This window comes from Hippocampus guttulatus, chromosome 1 (assembly GCF_054856545.1).
Source record: "Hippocampus guttulatus isolate MCC_2025c chromosome 1, RoL_Hgut_1.0, whole genome shotgun sequence".
NCBI classification, from domain to species: domain Eukaryota; kingdom Metazoa; phylum Chordata; class Actinopteri; order Syngnathiformes; family Syngnathidae; genus Hippocampus; species Hippocampus guttulatus.
Window position 1 is genome coordinate 11,821,411 of NC_141261.1, and position 15,122 is coordinate 11,836,532.

The 15,122-nt window shown below is 43.2% G+C and overlaps 1 protein-coding gene across 2 annotated transcripts in view; it reads left to right on the top strand.

Annotated features, from left to right (window-relative positions):
• LOC147210382 (TOX high mobility group box family member 2-like) overlaps positions 1 to 15,122 on the top strand; it is a 104,684-nt gene that overhangs the window by 59,677 nt on the left and 29,885 nt on the right. For both annotated transcript variants that reach the window (XM_086109798.1, XM_086109808.1), the window contains one exon: positions 7,582 to 7,857. In XM_086109798.1, the coding sequence (XP_085965924.1) occupies positions 7,582 to 7,857 (276 nt within the window). The remainder of the gene's footprint in view (positions 1 to 7,581; positions 7,858 to 15,122) is intronic.

The window sequence follows — 15,122 nt, forward strand, 5'->3', positions numbered from 1 at the left end:
GATGCAGGGATGGCACATAGTGGGGGGAAAAAGAAATAATCATAAAATACAATTGCCATATTAGGGAGAATACGGCGATTGATAGTGAGATTTCGTGAAAGAACATCAAAATGACCCCACGGTTCTACTCTTTTCGGCACACTGCTTGAAATGCGTCTTCCCTGCACAACGGCGGCTCTCCCTCCCAAAAAGCAGCAACTTATCAGCACCAAGAGAGCGCTCAATGATTCATACACTCTTTTAACCGAACTTGAATCCTTGCTTCTATTTCGGTCCCAGCATCTCGCTGTAAATGCAGTGCGATGGAGCGAAGGGATTTAGCGGGACAACGTAGTTTGATATTTATATTGGTTTTCTGCGTGTAGTCTCCCCCCCCGCTCACTCACGCTCACTCTCTCGCTCACTCTCACTCCCCTTGTGATCTTTCTCATCACATGGAGACCAAGGTCATGGCTGATTGAAATATAATAGAAGTGTAGACATCTGGCCTAATACTGTGGGAAGTTAAATCTATTTTAATGGCCCCTGCCGCAGTGGATTCTCTCTGATGCACTCTTGCGCTTGGCTGACAGTAAATCACAATGTTCTCTTATTACCCTGACTGGAATGAGGGCATAGAGAAAGAACAATGAGGGATCCACATCATTTGTTTTCACCCCTCCCTTGCTTTTTCCTCTCCCCTCCGCCCCCTCCTCCCCTTCTGCTGTCTCCGCTCGGTGTGCGAGTCATGAAGCAAGGGGCGAAAAGGGTGACATCATGAAAATAAAAATAAAGGCGATTATACTCGAGCTATTGTGCCATATGTGATTACCAAGGCATCGGCTGTGTGTGCCCCGGGGGAGATGAACCACTGAGAAACATGCCCCCCCCCACACACACACACATATATATATATATATATATATATATATATATATATTTTTTTTTTTTTTTTAAATAAGAAGAATAGTAAATGTGCTGGAGACCTTTCTGTTCCAAGAGATGACAGATGTTTTGTTGAAACATTCAACTTCAACTCATTGAATTACAACGGCGATAAAAAAAGAGAGATGAATGTGTCGAAAACTGCTCTTTTCTAGACCTTTTCAAAATACAGTACATCCTCCACCGCCGTGTTAAAGTCCAGCTCAGGTCAACCCGCATCTGCAATTGAAAGTCGGGTCTTTCTTAAATGAGATCCATTTTGATGTGACATTTGAGAGAATTACCAGTGCGGGCGTGAAGCAGGGAAGAGGTTAGCTTACCGTCTCGCCATTTGCTGAAGCTTTCTGTAGCCCACCGGTCCATGAGTGACAGACACGAACTATGTCCCCGCCGTACTCGCGGAACACCCGGACTCGCACACTTCACTTATCCCAATTCTGTCCCGCTGTCAGTCAACCAGGTGCTATTTCATTCTTTTCGATCACACTGTTTGCTCCTGTTGATACAAATGAACTCACTCGTCTTTTTCAAAAAGACGGGTCAGGCAGGCTTTTTCGGTCATTCCTCATCCGTTGTAGCCGACGATGAGCTTGATTTCTTGCCTTTTTGCGCGCCACAAGGTTGCCTTGAAAGGTGAAATGTGAAATTCCCGCATAAGATGTTTTTAAAGGTTTACTGTTGCCACGTGTCTATCTCGCATGCACAAACTGGACGCGAGGATCTTTATGTATGCATGGCCAGCTGTTGTTTGTCGCCAAAACCATGCTGCACTGTCATTTTATTCACAGAGCAGCATATGGCTGAATGACTTTCCATAGGACATTGTATACTCATTCAAAGTTATTTAGTTTTACGAGTCCTTTTTTTTTTTCTCAGCTATTTTCATCACGTTTCCAGTGTGCGTCTTATTACATCAAACGGCCCCTTGAGGAATTTGAAAACTTCACATTTGCAGTCTCTGGATGATTTGCCCTTGCCATTAACCGTGCCAGGCTCTTGAGTGTTTTCAGTCATATTTTGTTTTCCTTTCTTGAACGAACATGTCATTACCAGATGAGCAGTCTATCATCAAAAGCCACAAATGAGTCCATCAAGAGACCCGGAACCCACCCAGATGTTAAAAAATTTCTCTCAACCACCACAATACTCACACATCTATTGCCACTGAAGACAAGTTCATTATTTCATACAACCGATGTAAAATGTGAGCAATTTGAAAGTACAGTTTTTATTTTAAAACACAAAGACGTATGACAATGAAGGATGTTGACAAAAGCCAACTTATGTCCTTTGCCATCCCTAATAATTTTCAAAAAGTGAATCACACAGCCCAGTGTTAAAAATATCACACACAATGGCATACATAACACATCCTTCAAAAATTAAGACTATTGTTCATGTCTCTGTTGAAAAGAGAATTCATCCATCCATCCATTTTCCGAACCGACGAAATGTACTCACATAAAAGCATAGTCACATAATCATGAAAAGAGATCTTTTTTTTTTTTAAGTTCCAAATGTGTTGGAAGAGATGATGATATACCAAATGAGCATAATCCGTGCAGGGAATGGAGGAATGGATGTTCTCTTGCACTCATTTAAGCTGAAAGGTTTATGCACTCCCCAAAACTGACCTGGGCAATTAAAACATGAAGGTACGAAAAGGCTCCATTTATTTTCAGGTGGCATTTTTATTTATTTTTATACTGCTTCACAAAAAATTGACAAAGCGCAAACACAAAGAGAATGCTCCAAACTGCATCCTTTGACCACAATTACATCCCCCCCCCCCCCCGCTCCCGACCATTTCTTTGATAGCAAACACCATCGCATAAGAACAAATAATAATTACCACTGCTTTTGAATCACGTTGGCTGGCTCTTCCGAGAATCAAATTAATGCCCTTGTCTGAAAAAAAAAAGACACATTTGCTCACATTTCACCTCTGGAGGGGATGTGTGAAGGTTGAAGGAGAGGGCTGAATCAACATTTGGGTGTTTTATTCTGACCCCACTTTGATCCACTCTCCTTCATGTCCTGAAATACCCTATATTTATGAATTATTTATCTTACATTTGAAAATATTAAACGTAAAATGTCCTTGTTCCGTGGCTTATCTCCAAGGGCATCGTAAGAAGCCATAAAGATGGGGGGGGGGGGGGGGGGGGGACCCCTATTGAATAGCTCTGACCAGACAAATTGCAAATGTCAACACTTATGTTTTATCACATGTATTGTATTATATACAGTGTATATATATATACATACACACACACACATCTTTATAAGGGTCGCCGGGGATGCTGGAGCCTATCCCAGCTGTCTCCGGGCAGTAGGCGGGGGACACCCTGAACCAGTTGCCAGCCAATCGCAGGGCACACAGAGACGAACAACCATCCGCGCACACAGTCACACCTAGGGACAATTTGGAGTGTTCAATCAGCCTGCCATGCATGTTTTTGGAATGTGGGAGGAAACCGGAGAAAACCCACAGGAAGGCCGGAGCTGGAATCGAACCCAGTACCCCTGCACTGTGAAGTCGACGTGCTGACTACTGGGCTGCCCTATATATATACAGTATATATATATATATATATATATATATATGCTGTATATATATGCTGTATATATATATATATATATATATATATATGATGTACAGGCGTCTAACATACAGCAAGTCTCCTCCTATATTACATCGTTTTTCTGTCAGAGGCCATTTGAATGAATACCAACTAACTGTTTCGCGTTGCCTTGCCGGTGTTTAAATGTAATTATTTTATTTTACACATATCATTGGGTTAGTTTTGAGCAAACGGAATATTTTATTTCATGTTCACTCATCAAAAAAGGACATATATGCATGCAGTGCGCTCTCTCTCTCCCCATCTCTCCCCCCGCACCCCCCCCCTCTCTCTCTCTCTCTCTCTCTCTCTCACACACACACACACACATAGTTCAAACCATGTCTCGAGTTATTTCTACCTCAGTAATTCAATCCTTATCTGTACTCTCCTCACAAGAACAATGACAGCTTTTATGTTTACATTTTTTTTCCCTCCAGGTTATTCTTGTGGTAGGCAGCCACTAACAAAAGCATAATTAGCTGATGATTGCATTTTGGAACCGCTGCATTCGCTGTATCCCAAGAGGTTTCTTGTGAACGCTCTTAAGGACAAACTTGTATGAATTATTAAGTTAGTTTTTCAATTTCGTGTTTGGTATTTTTCGTTCCGCCATGTTGCAGGTGGAGATTGGGATAAGCGACACTTGGAATGGAATGACTAGTCAAACAAATCATGGGTGGGGTTTTTGCCTTTTTTTTTTATTTTTTGTACAACTCTAATCAGTTAACATCAAATATGGAACACATTTTCCCACCTCGTTTGATGTGCGAAAATACGTGCTAAACATTTTCAGGCATCTCTCACCACCTAACTGTGTGTAAAAACTTATGTTAGCTAAGAAGGTAACATAACCTAACATTAGCTTCATGTTTAGATAACTGTGAGCATATATATATATCCATCCATCCATTTTCCGAACCGCTTGATCCTCACTAGGGTCGCGGGGGGTGCTGGAGCCTATCCCTGCCATCTCCGGGCAGTAGGCGGGGGACACCCTGAATCAGTTGCCAGCCAATCGCAGGGCACACAGAGACGAACAACCATCCACGCCCACACTCACACCTAGGGACAATTTAGAGCGTCCAATCAGCCTGACATGCATGTTTTTGGAATGTGGGAGGAAACCGGAGCACCCGGAGAAAACCCACGCAGGCCCGGGGAGAACATGCAAACTCCACACAGGGAGGCCGGAGCTGGAATCGAACCCGGTACCTCTGCACCGTGAGGCCGACGTGCTAACCACTGGACTACCGGGCCGCCTATATATATATATATATAAAAGGACCTGGAGGAAAAGGCAAAATTTTGGTAATTTTAAAATAAAACTATGAAAAAGTGAAATTAACGTATCAATTTAAATATCAAGTCAAGGACTACAATCATACCTCGGTTTTCGACCATAATCCTTTCCAGAAGCTGTTTGAAAACCGATTTGTCCAAAAACCGAAACCACGATCTTTTTTAAAAAAAATATTCATTGAACACGTCTGCTCACAATGGAACACTAGATGAGCAAGCTCCACTTCCTCGTCTACCCGAGGAAGTGTCACTTCCTCGTGTAAGGAAGGCGAGAGGAGTCAAGTGGGGCATTCAAGTGCGCTCAGTTTGGTCGAGAACCGATTTTCGGTCGTAATCCGAGGCATAAAAAAATTTTTGGTCGAGAACAGAGACGTTCGAAAACTGAGGTTTGATTGTACCTGTTCTTTTTTTCGCTGGCTCATTTGGTCATTGGACATGTTTGACTTCCCTGTGAAGTGCAACGCTGAGCGAGTCGGAGCTGGTTGACAGAGCTAGCAAGTCATTTACTTCTACTCCACTTCTCCATCCGAAACTGTTTGATCGTGTTAGCATGGACAATATCACCTTTTTGCAATAGTTGCACTGGGGCGACTGGTTTTAAAGGAGTTAAGGTTAAGCTACACTTTCATTCAGCGTACGTATGCACCACACACGCGCTGCACTTTTGCTTTGGTGGCTCGGCACGTCTCCTTCGGATGTTCGACAGACAAGGACTTTGCTAATTTCAGAACGTAGCCTCTGCCTACAGCAAGCAGGATGCCGAGGGTCGGGGTTTACATCTTGATTTTTTTTTTTAAATTTTAATTGATAGTGAGCGTAATTTCTATTGAAATTGATCAGGTGTCTAAACTATAATATAAACTAATATTGTATTATTCCCCAGTTTATATTCTCACCCCACAGCAAATGTCGACCTATTCATCTAAAATAATGGTTTGTTGTTATCACATTCGCCGAAATAGTTAGCCAGCTAAGCTAACAAAACCAGCATTCCTACATGGAACGTGGGGTTTGACTTGTTCTCTATGATTTTTGTGATATTTGCACACAGACAGTGGACATCCATGGCATTTTCTTTCAAACGAATAAGGAATTCCTTGCTATTGCAACAGTTTACGAATCATTGCAGCGCTAGGGACAGTAGGCTTTTTTCCATGGCAGGCTATCTTTGTCCATTTATTATTTTTTTCCCATTTCTCTTTTCACAGGGGAAAGCGTCAAACAAAATACAATGCAGAACTGGTAACCGTAGTTCCTCATGTTGCAGCATGAGCATTTTGACAGATGTTATGCATCTGGTACCCTTAGAAAAGTGTAAAAAAAATAAAGAAATACTGAGATTTGTTTCTATTTGTATACTAAGTGGCTGACAACCATAATTCGATATGATACCAGCCATTGCAAACACCTTTTACTGTGGGGAGAAAAAAAAAAGAAGAAAACAACTGTGTAACTGTTCGTGATCATTTTAAGCAATCGTCAAGAAAAGGCACATTCAGCACTCATAATAAAATGTTTTAGTGTTATTACATTCTGTCCAGTAATCGCATGCATTCAGGGCGCTGCAGCCTTACTTGAGGCACCAGTTGTGCTTGGGCGATATCATAGCTGTTCTTCCGCATTTTCTATTTGCTTTAAATGTTTGTTTCTGAGATGAATTGCTGCACTGGCAGGGTGAGATGACAGGCTACATGAGGACAATCTTCAATTGATTCCTGAAATGTTGCAGAACGGGCTAGTTGATGTGTACCACGAGACATGAATAATAAAAATTCTATTAAAAAGCACTTGAATGGCTGACACTGGAATATTATTTGTGATGATTAATTTTCTTCAGTCATTATAAAGGGGAGTTGGCATCAGATTGCCGCTGACAAAATTGCTTTTCATTCCCTGGTGAATACCCCCAGTATGCTTTTGAGAGCAGAAAACCATCTTTCTCTGTGCAGCATTATGTCAAGACAAGCTTGTGCATAAGACAACCTCGTCTCTGCTCATGCATCACTCCCCGGGGCTTTTTAAAAATGTATTTATTTATTTACCGCTCATTTACATTGATTGGGCTTTTTTTTATAATGAAGAAGATGGCAATGGTTTGATTATATTTGAGATTACGAAATAACCACCACGTTACACTCCATGGTATTTTGTTTGTATTGTACGTTTTATTGTTGAGATTTGTGAGGCAAAATATTCTGTTGAACAGCTGTGGCGTGTGTCTCGTCCTGAGTATTTAATTGATAGTGAATCAAGTTATTGCTGAATAATTCCTTGCTGTGTGGAACGACAGCAATCTGTAACAAAAACACAAAAGCATTGCTGCAGGCAAACTAAATTGCAATAATTGGGCATTTGACTCAAAAGTTTTATTTTCGCTATTGTCATCTATAGCGAGACTCTGAATTGACAAGCTGCATTATTTTAACTTGATCGTCTGGATGTTTTGGGGTTTTTTTAAGGTGCAAACTTTGAATATTTTTATTTTGTTTTTGTGGATTTCCGCTGTGTGCTCCAGTTCACACCCACGAAGCTAAAGATATGCTAATGCATGTCGGTAGATTGGAGAGTCTGAATTGCCCGTGGATATGAATGCAGGTCTTTTTTTTGCAACCTGCATTTTGTCGTGTTTTTCCAAATACGTTGCCAACATTCATTCACAACAGCCGACTAGTTGACAAGCATGCGCAAATCAGCCTAAATCGCTGTTAATTGACCTCGTGTGCATTTGCAGAGCTATTCCACTCCGGGCAGGGGCAGCAATGGCGGCGGTGGCGGCGGAGGAGGAGGAGGAGCAGGGGATGAAGACTACGAGATCCCCCCAATTACGCCCCCCAATCATGCTGACCCTTCTCTGCTGCACCTCATGGAGCACGAGTCAGGGTACCCCTTTCACTCCTTGCCTCACAATGGCCTACTCAACACCTACTCCTACCCCGAGCTGCCCGCCCTTATGATGTCCAACATGCTGGGTCAGGACACCCACCTCCTCTCGGGACCTATGCACTCGGTAAGTACGCCCTCACGCACCTTCCTCCAGCCCCCCTGCCCCTTTTTGACATCTCACGCTGTGGTGCGATGTGCTTCCCTCTCCTGATCCGGATTGTCTGTCTGTGATCATTTTTTCATCGTGGCAAAGCGGTCACCCATTAGCGCGATAATTAGTACGGTTAGAGGCCACGGAAGCCGAGACAGTGAAGGCAAAGCGGAGGGCTCGAGCCTCGGGTATGAAACATTTATAAACAAAAGTGCACAGATCTGCAGCCACGCTCGTCTTTGCAGCGTGCGGCGGCTCCTCTAATATCGCCTCAACTGTGCAACTCAAAGATTTCATTACCTCAAAGCGAGTCGAGAAAGAGAGCAAGAAACTCAGAGTTGCACATTTTCGTTTGCGAGGAGCGGCAAAGCAAAAGAGATTGGGGGGGAGAAAAAAAGAGGAGGGTTTAAGGCTAGCGGGAGGTTTTGGAACAGAAAGCTTGACAAGGAGAGGGAATGTCCCTTGTCAGCTACTTTTTCTTCTCTAAAAGGGACCCTCGTCCCCCCTCTGTGAAAGCAGAAGGACTTTTTCTCGTGTCAAGCATGCTTCAGACCCATGTAACATGTAAACATCCTTGCTGAATAGTCAGATGCTTTAATCATAGAATTGAATCAGATGAATTATGGATGCCCTGTGTGGTTAATTATTCAACGTCATATACTTTCATCTGACATAAATATTACTTTTCCCCCCCATTCTATAACCCCCCCCCATCATGAATATTTATGCTCTAATGTGAGCATCCGTGGCATTTATCCTCCGTTAATCAGGTCTTATGTGGTTTTCTTTCTCAAACGGCATACGTTGCCTGCTCTGTTTTCACTGTGGGTGGTGGCTAAAGGCCTCTGTTAATCAGGATTAGGTCACATTTCGTGGGCTGCTGTGCTGAATGTTCTCAAGCCATATAAAGATGCTTTTGATCGGAACAGGCATTGTAGTGGATGCTGGCTTGAGAAAGCGACAGTCAGGCGCAGGAATCGATGAGCACACTCTGCAGATTGCAAAAGGTGAATTGATGTGCAACCCAGGATGAAGAATTTGTAATAAGACAACTCTTTGGTTTTTGGTTTTTGTACAATATTATTGTTTAAGGACTCGGAGAGGGAGTGTCGTTTTTTTTTTTTTGAAACAGCATTTGTTTCACCTTTGCAATTATTTACTTTCAAATAGCCCTTCAGGGTAATGTTCCATTTTCTTATTCCGCGCCCCCCACCCACCTCATAAATGCACCAACATGGCGGTAAATCACTGCACAAACACAGACTTACACGCACGATGAAAGGGCCGAAGATTTATGTAACACATTCATAGTTCCCACTTTTACATTTCAGTACTACTCTTGCAGAGCCCGACTAATAATAACCACTAATAATATTTCTTGTTGCCTAGCAACGGGCACAAGTAATAGCTTACTCTGGAAAAATAGATGACCGATAAGAAAGAAAGAGGAGGGAAAAAAGGGTGGTGGGAGTATGGGGGGAGGGGGGGTGATTTCAATTCATTTATTATCTCCTGGGACAAGAGGAGCTTATTTCTCAGGCTGTGGAATAGGAAAGTAGGCTGTGTATGGAGAAATATTTCAAGAAATTGAAGATGACGTTGTTTTCATTTCGTTTCCTTTAGGGATGTTTCATTTGATGTTTCCCCTCACAAAGTCAATTAACCTTAATTTCATACTGATAAGGATATAATAAGTGAGATTGAATTTCTGTCTGCTGAATGCTTAAGGAAAATGAGGGTGGATTGGAAAAAAAAAAGGCTCTCGGTCTCGGTGTGACTGGTCACGTATGAAAGAAAAACAACACTCGGGGCTGCATTGACAACCAAAGTACTAATCGTTTGCCGACTTGTTCACCATCAGTTTAAAAAAAAGGGGGCAAGTAAAAAGCTGTACCTTAAGGATACACTTCTCTGCAATAAAAGCTATCCTTCAGTGCACAAATAAACCTCCTCCAAGTACAAGCTCAGCTGGAGCAGCAGATTCGCCTCTTCTCAAGGGATGTTGTTGCTGGTTTTTGTACAACATGTAGCCTTAGGCTAAAGCTCTGTAAACTTCTCCCTGCTTTGGGATTCTCTTTCTCAGCGCACATCGATCCTACAGCAAGCAGAGTTAAATCATTTCAGGAATGAGAGCAGTGGATTGACCAACACCATGCTGCTTAGGCATAAAATGTGCACTTGAAATCGCGTCGCGCAAGAGTCCGATTCATCCTGCCGGCCTCCTCTTATGTTTGGGATGCCACGTGCAGCGCACGAATGAATTGCAACTCCCAAGTCGTGTTGAAAATTGACGCTGAGGCACGAATGTGATGTACAGCAAGACTTTGATGGTCCCATTTTTATGTATATTGCTGTGCAAATTCATTTGCCACCACCTGACGTTTTTTATTTAAACAGGATATTTTTAGACAGCGATCGGTAAGAGCATTTGCAATGAATTGAGGCTCCGCTCCATTTTGGTTTGAGAGGCAAGTTATTGCTCGTGGTTGTGCATAACTGCAGATGTAAATATATTTCAGCCTATGTCCACAAGTATTCAAACGTACCGTATTTTCCGCACTAAAAGCTTTACTGGATTATGAGGTGCACCTTCAATGAATGGCCTATTTTGTAATTTTTTTTCATATATTGGAGGCACTGGATTATAAGGCGCAATCTACAATGCATCCACTAGATGGAGCAATGCTCCTTCCGTTCGACTCAAGAGGCGTTCATGACCACCTCCGAAAAACGTAAATTAACGATTACTTCAATGTACCTACGAAAATTGAAAATAATCTGTCAAAACAGAAAATCAAGTGAGGAAATCACAAAATAAATTCTATAGCCCCCGCCGCCCCCCCCCCCCCCCCCACAGAATTTTTTGGGGCATTTCCTTGAGCGTAGATCCAACAGAACGCTCAGATGTCAATAAAATATAGGAGACTGCACTGTCTCAGAAGTGTTTGTTATTTATTCCTTTATTGTGTACTGTATTCACAAATGAGTATTCACAAACAGGTATTACCGTAATGACCATAAACAAGGCGCACCGGATTTTAGGGCGCGCTGTGAGCTTTTAAGAAAATGGAAGACTTTTCGGTGCTCCTTATAGTGCGGAAAATACGGTACTAGTTGGCTGACCTGATGCTAGATCGAAAAAATTATGAGGACTTAATATCATACGGGAGCTGCATCAAATTTACGTCTTTACAAAAGTACTGATCTGTCATCTCTCGGTGATGTATTTATTTAATTTAACAAGATGTTTGTTACTGTGCGTATACTTTGCCTGTAGTGGTGTAGAACTGAATCATCATAAAATTTGAGTCTTATAGTGCCTTTTCTCATGTGACTGACCAAAGAACTCGATGTATTAGACAAAGCTCAACTCTTTGTCAGGGCTGAATATTTGACACTGGATATCGTGATTTTGTGCACGCCTTCGTAATACTGTGGCTGGTGGCTGTATATACAGTACCGTGCCGAACTCCTAAGCCAGCCTTTGTTTTCGAAAGCTATAATAATGTCATTCCCAGACACTGAGCGCTATTTAGAGCTTTGCTTACATTGTTGTAGCTCCTCCCCTTCCAAGCTGAACAACTGCTTCAGTGAGTGTGAATCAAGGCAGAGAAAGACCAGTCTTGGATGAGCACAAACTGCGAAATGTAACATGCTGGCGTGTGAATGTTCAGCTCTTTCCGGAGAATCCCTGTCTCATCCTTCGCTGTCAGGATGTCTGCCAGCTCTGGAAAGAGGTGGCACTCATGGGTCTCGTGTTCAACAAGCCCCCTGATCATTCGGGTCCGCTTGAGGCTGCTGTTGGGGTTGTGTGCGGAAAGGGATGCCAGCAAGCTCTCACTCTTTGATAAGATAAAGCAGGAGGGACAGAAGACAGTAATGAGAGGTCCTGGAGGGGCCCGAAATAGCGTCTTAAGGGGCACAGCGGCGTTTAAATATTATAAACATTGCACCGGCCCCTGTCTCATTACTGCTGTAATGAGGCTAGTTAAAGGGAGGCCAAAGCCATGACTGCCAGAAAAACAGCTGCCAGTTTCTAACAACTATGTGCCACACACTTGACTCACAGGACTCCCACTCACATTGACGAGATGGACAGAGTTAAAAACTCATTAAGGCTTCGTCTGATCAATCTGTGCGTTGTTTGAGATAACGCCGTTCGGGTGAAGAAGGGACCTACAATACAAATAGTTTCATGAAATAAAATTGGCATTGGGGACAGCCGAAATGAAAGATTCTGGGTTCAAACTTTGACTGTGCTCACGGACGTATTCTGTAAACTTCCAGCCCCGTTCACGAAGCATAAGTCAATTGAAGACTCTAAATCAGGGGGTCTCAAACGTGCGGCGTTGGTGCCATTTGCAGCCCGCCGGCCATTTGCCCACAGGATATTTTGCAGCTTCCTTCCTCCATGACATCAGAGTTTAGTGTTAGTGCGGCCCCCTCTTTTTTTACCGTGTCATTGCCCTGGGCGTTTTGGGAATGTGTGAGGGTGTGTGTGTGTGTTTCCCCTCTGATACAATACATTCATTCATCCATTCATTTTCCGATCCGCTTATCCTCACAAGCGTCGCTGCTGGAGCCTATCCCAGCTGTCTTCGGGCAGTAGGTGGGAGACACCCTGAACTGGTTGCCAGCCAATCGCAGGGTACAACCATCTGCGCTCACACTCACACCTAGGAACAATTTTGAGCGTCCACTCAGCCTGCCATGCATGTTTTTGGATTGTGTGAGGAAACCGGAGTACCCAGAGAAAACCCACGCACATCTGGGGAGAAAATGTACACCACACAGAGAGGCCGGAGCTGGAATTGAACCCGGTACCTCTGCACTGTGAGGTTGACGCGCTAACCACTGGATCACCGGGCCGCCCTTATACATTCATTCATTCATTCATCTTCCGAACCGCTTTATCCTCACGAGGGTCGCAGGGTGCTGTAGCCTATCCCAGCTGTCTTCGGGCAGTAGGCAGGGGACACCCCAAATTGGTCGCCAGCCAATCGCAGGGCACACAGAAAAAAACAACCATGCACGCCCACACCCACACCTAGGGACAATTTAGAGTGACCAATCAGCCTGCCATGCATGTTTTTGAAATGTGGGAGGAAACCGGAGTACCCGGAGAAAACCCACGCAGGCCCGGGGAGAACATGCAAACTCCACACAGGGAGGCCGGAGCTGGAATTGAACCTCTGCACTGTGAGGTCGACACGCTAACCACTGGACCACCGGGCCACCCTTATACAATACAATACAATATTTATTTATACAGCGCTTTCACTTATGGGCTACCATAGCTAAGGTTCATGATAGCTTTCGGCAAAACATAATTCTAAAATGACACCAAGTGGAAGAAAAAGATTTCCTCTCACTCAGTCCCTGTCATGTCGTTTTTTTAAATCTGCAGTGAAGAGAAAGGTCGGTGACGAGAACAGCTAATTTGAAGAAAAAACAGGAGACGGAATGTTTCTTTGTTGAGCGCAGGGGCACCCCGACATGTCTTGAATGTGGAGAGAAAGTTGAGGTGCTCAAGAAATCAGATATCATCACTCAACTAGACATGCTGAGCAGTTCTTTAAGAGCCGGTATGCACCGGTACGGCGTACCAGCACTTCTCCATTTTAGCCTCCAGCGTACCGGGACTTTTTACGGCGTACCGGGACTTCACATAAGCCCAGAGTGCACTCTCTTGGTCTATTTCTCTCTGACGCTTTTTTGATACGAGGCAGTTTCGGGTAGCGATGTGTCCGTCGCGAACGAAACAGTTCTTCGAGCTTCAAAGGACGATCGTTCACTTCAGAGAGCCTGCACGCGATTGTCAATTTGACTCTTGACTGCACGGAGCCAAAGTGGCGGCAGTTACGGTGCACAGTGGAGGAGAAGGAAGGCGAGAGAACAGAGACAAACAGAGCAAGGAGTGGCCACACGAACTCGTTCGTAAGGTAGAGCTCAGAAAATAACGGACACCAGGCAAAGAGGTAAATCTCAAGATATTTTAATTATGTTGGGGCAGACTGTAAAGCCTGCAAGGAAAAATATTCTGATATTATTGAAGGTTCCAGTCTATCTAATACAAACTGCTACTACAGACTTACATATACATTTACCGATAAATTAATCCGGATTTTTTTTCTGACCACAATTGGCATTGACCCTCAAAAAATGGTCGCGCCGTAATTGATGCTGCGTCTGTCCAGTGCCCACTAATGTGAAGTTGCGCAACTTATTGATGATTTTACTTTTGGTATAGCTTTTGAGATGCTCCACCTTATATTGTCAACACGACAATATCTAAACATGACATACTAAAAATACGTTTCATGACGTTCTCTTGTTTACCACATGATCAAATCTGTTTCAACATTCTAATTCATTGATTGTACATGCACAGCATGCAGTGATGTCGATGAATGAAATGCCATTTGTTTTCTAAAACGTAATTTATTTACTGTATAAAGTGTAATACCGGATATACCATAATACAAATCAGCTTCTCAATGGGTAATGATAATGTACATTAGCGTATTTTTCAAGTACTTTTCTGTTACATACATATTGTGATGAACCTAGATGTGGAGTACATCAATTATTGCGCAATCGCTATGTGGTTGTGTGGTTTTTGCACAGAAATACAGCATGCATTTTCAAATGCACTGTAATGTAATTAAACTGTAGGTTTGTGTGTGGCAGCTTGTGTGTGCATGTGTGCGTGCGTGTATGTGTGTGTGTGTGTGTGCGTGTGTGTGTGTGTGTGTGTGCACGTCCATGTCAGACATTGTCAGAGTCACTGATCGCTACAAGGTTATGTGAGCTTGATTCCATTCGACTTCATTTACTGTAATCTGACAGGAAATTTATTTTGCATCACTTGGCATTTAGGACAGGGGCGACAACGAGGGGAATACCAATTCTAAAACAGTGACATAAAATCGATGCAGACTACTGTGTTTATTTGCGGTTTCCAGATTGTTAGAGTGGGGCCCATTGGAGCAATTACAAAGGTCAGAATTGGTGGATCAACAGCGCAGAAATCACTGTTGTGAATCCTCTTAGAGGAGTGACACATTCACATCGTTGATCATGCAGCCATAAAAAAAAGTAGACAGTACAATGTATAATGCCTAAACTACAGTACATCACAATTGAAACCTGTGTGATCACTCTGACTGCCAAAAGGCACATTAAATTGGTCTGGCTACGTTTCCATACAACAACGCGAAAGAACTCCTTTGAAATAA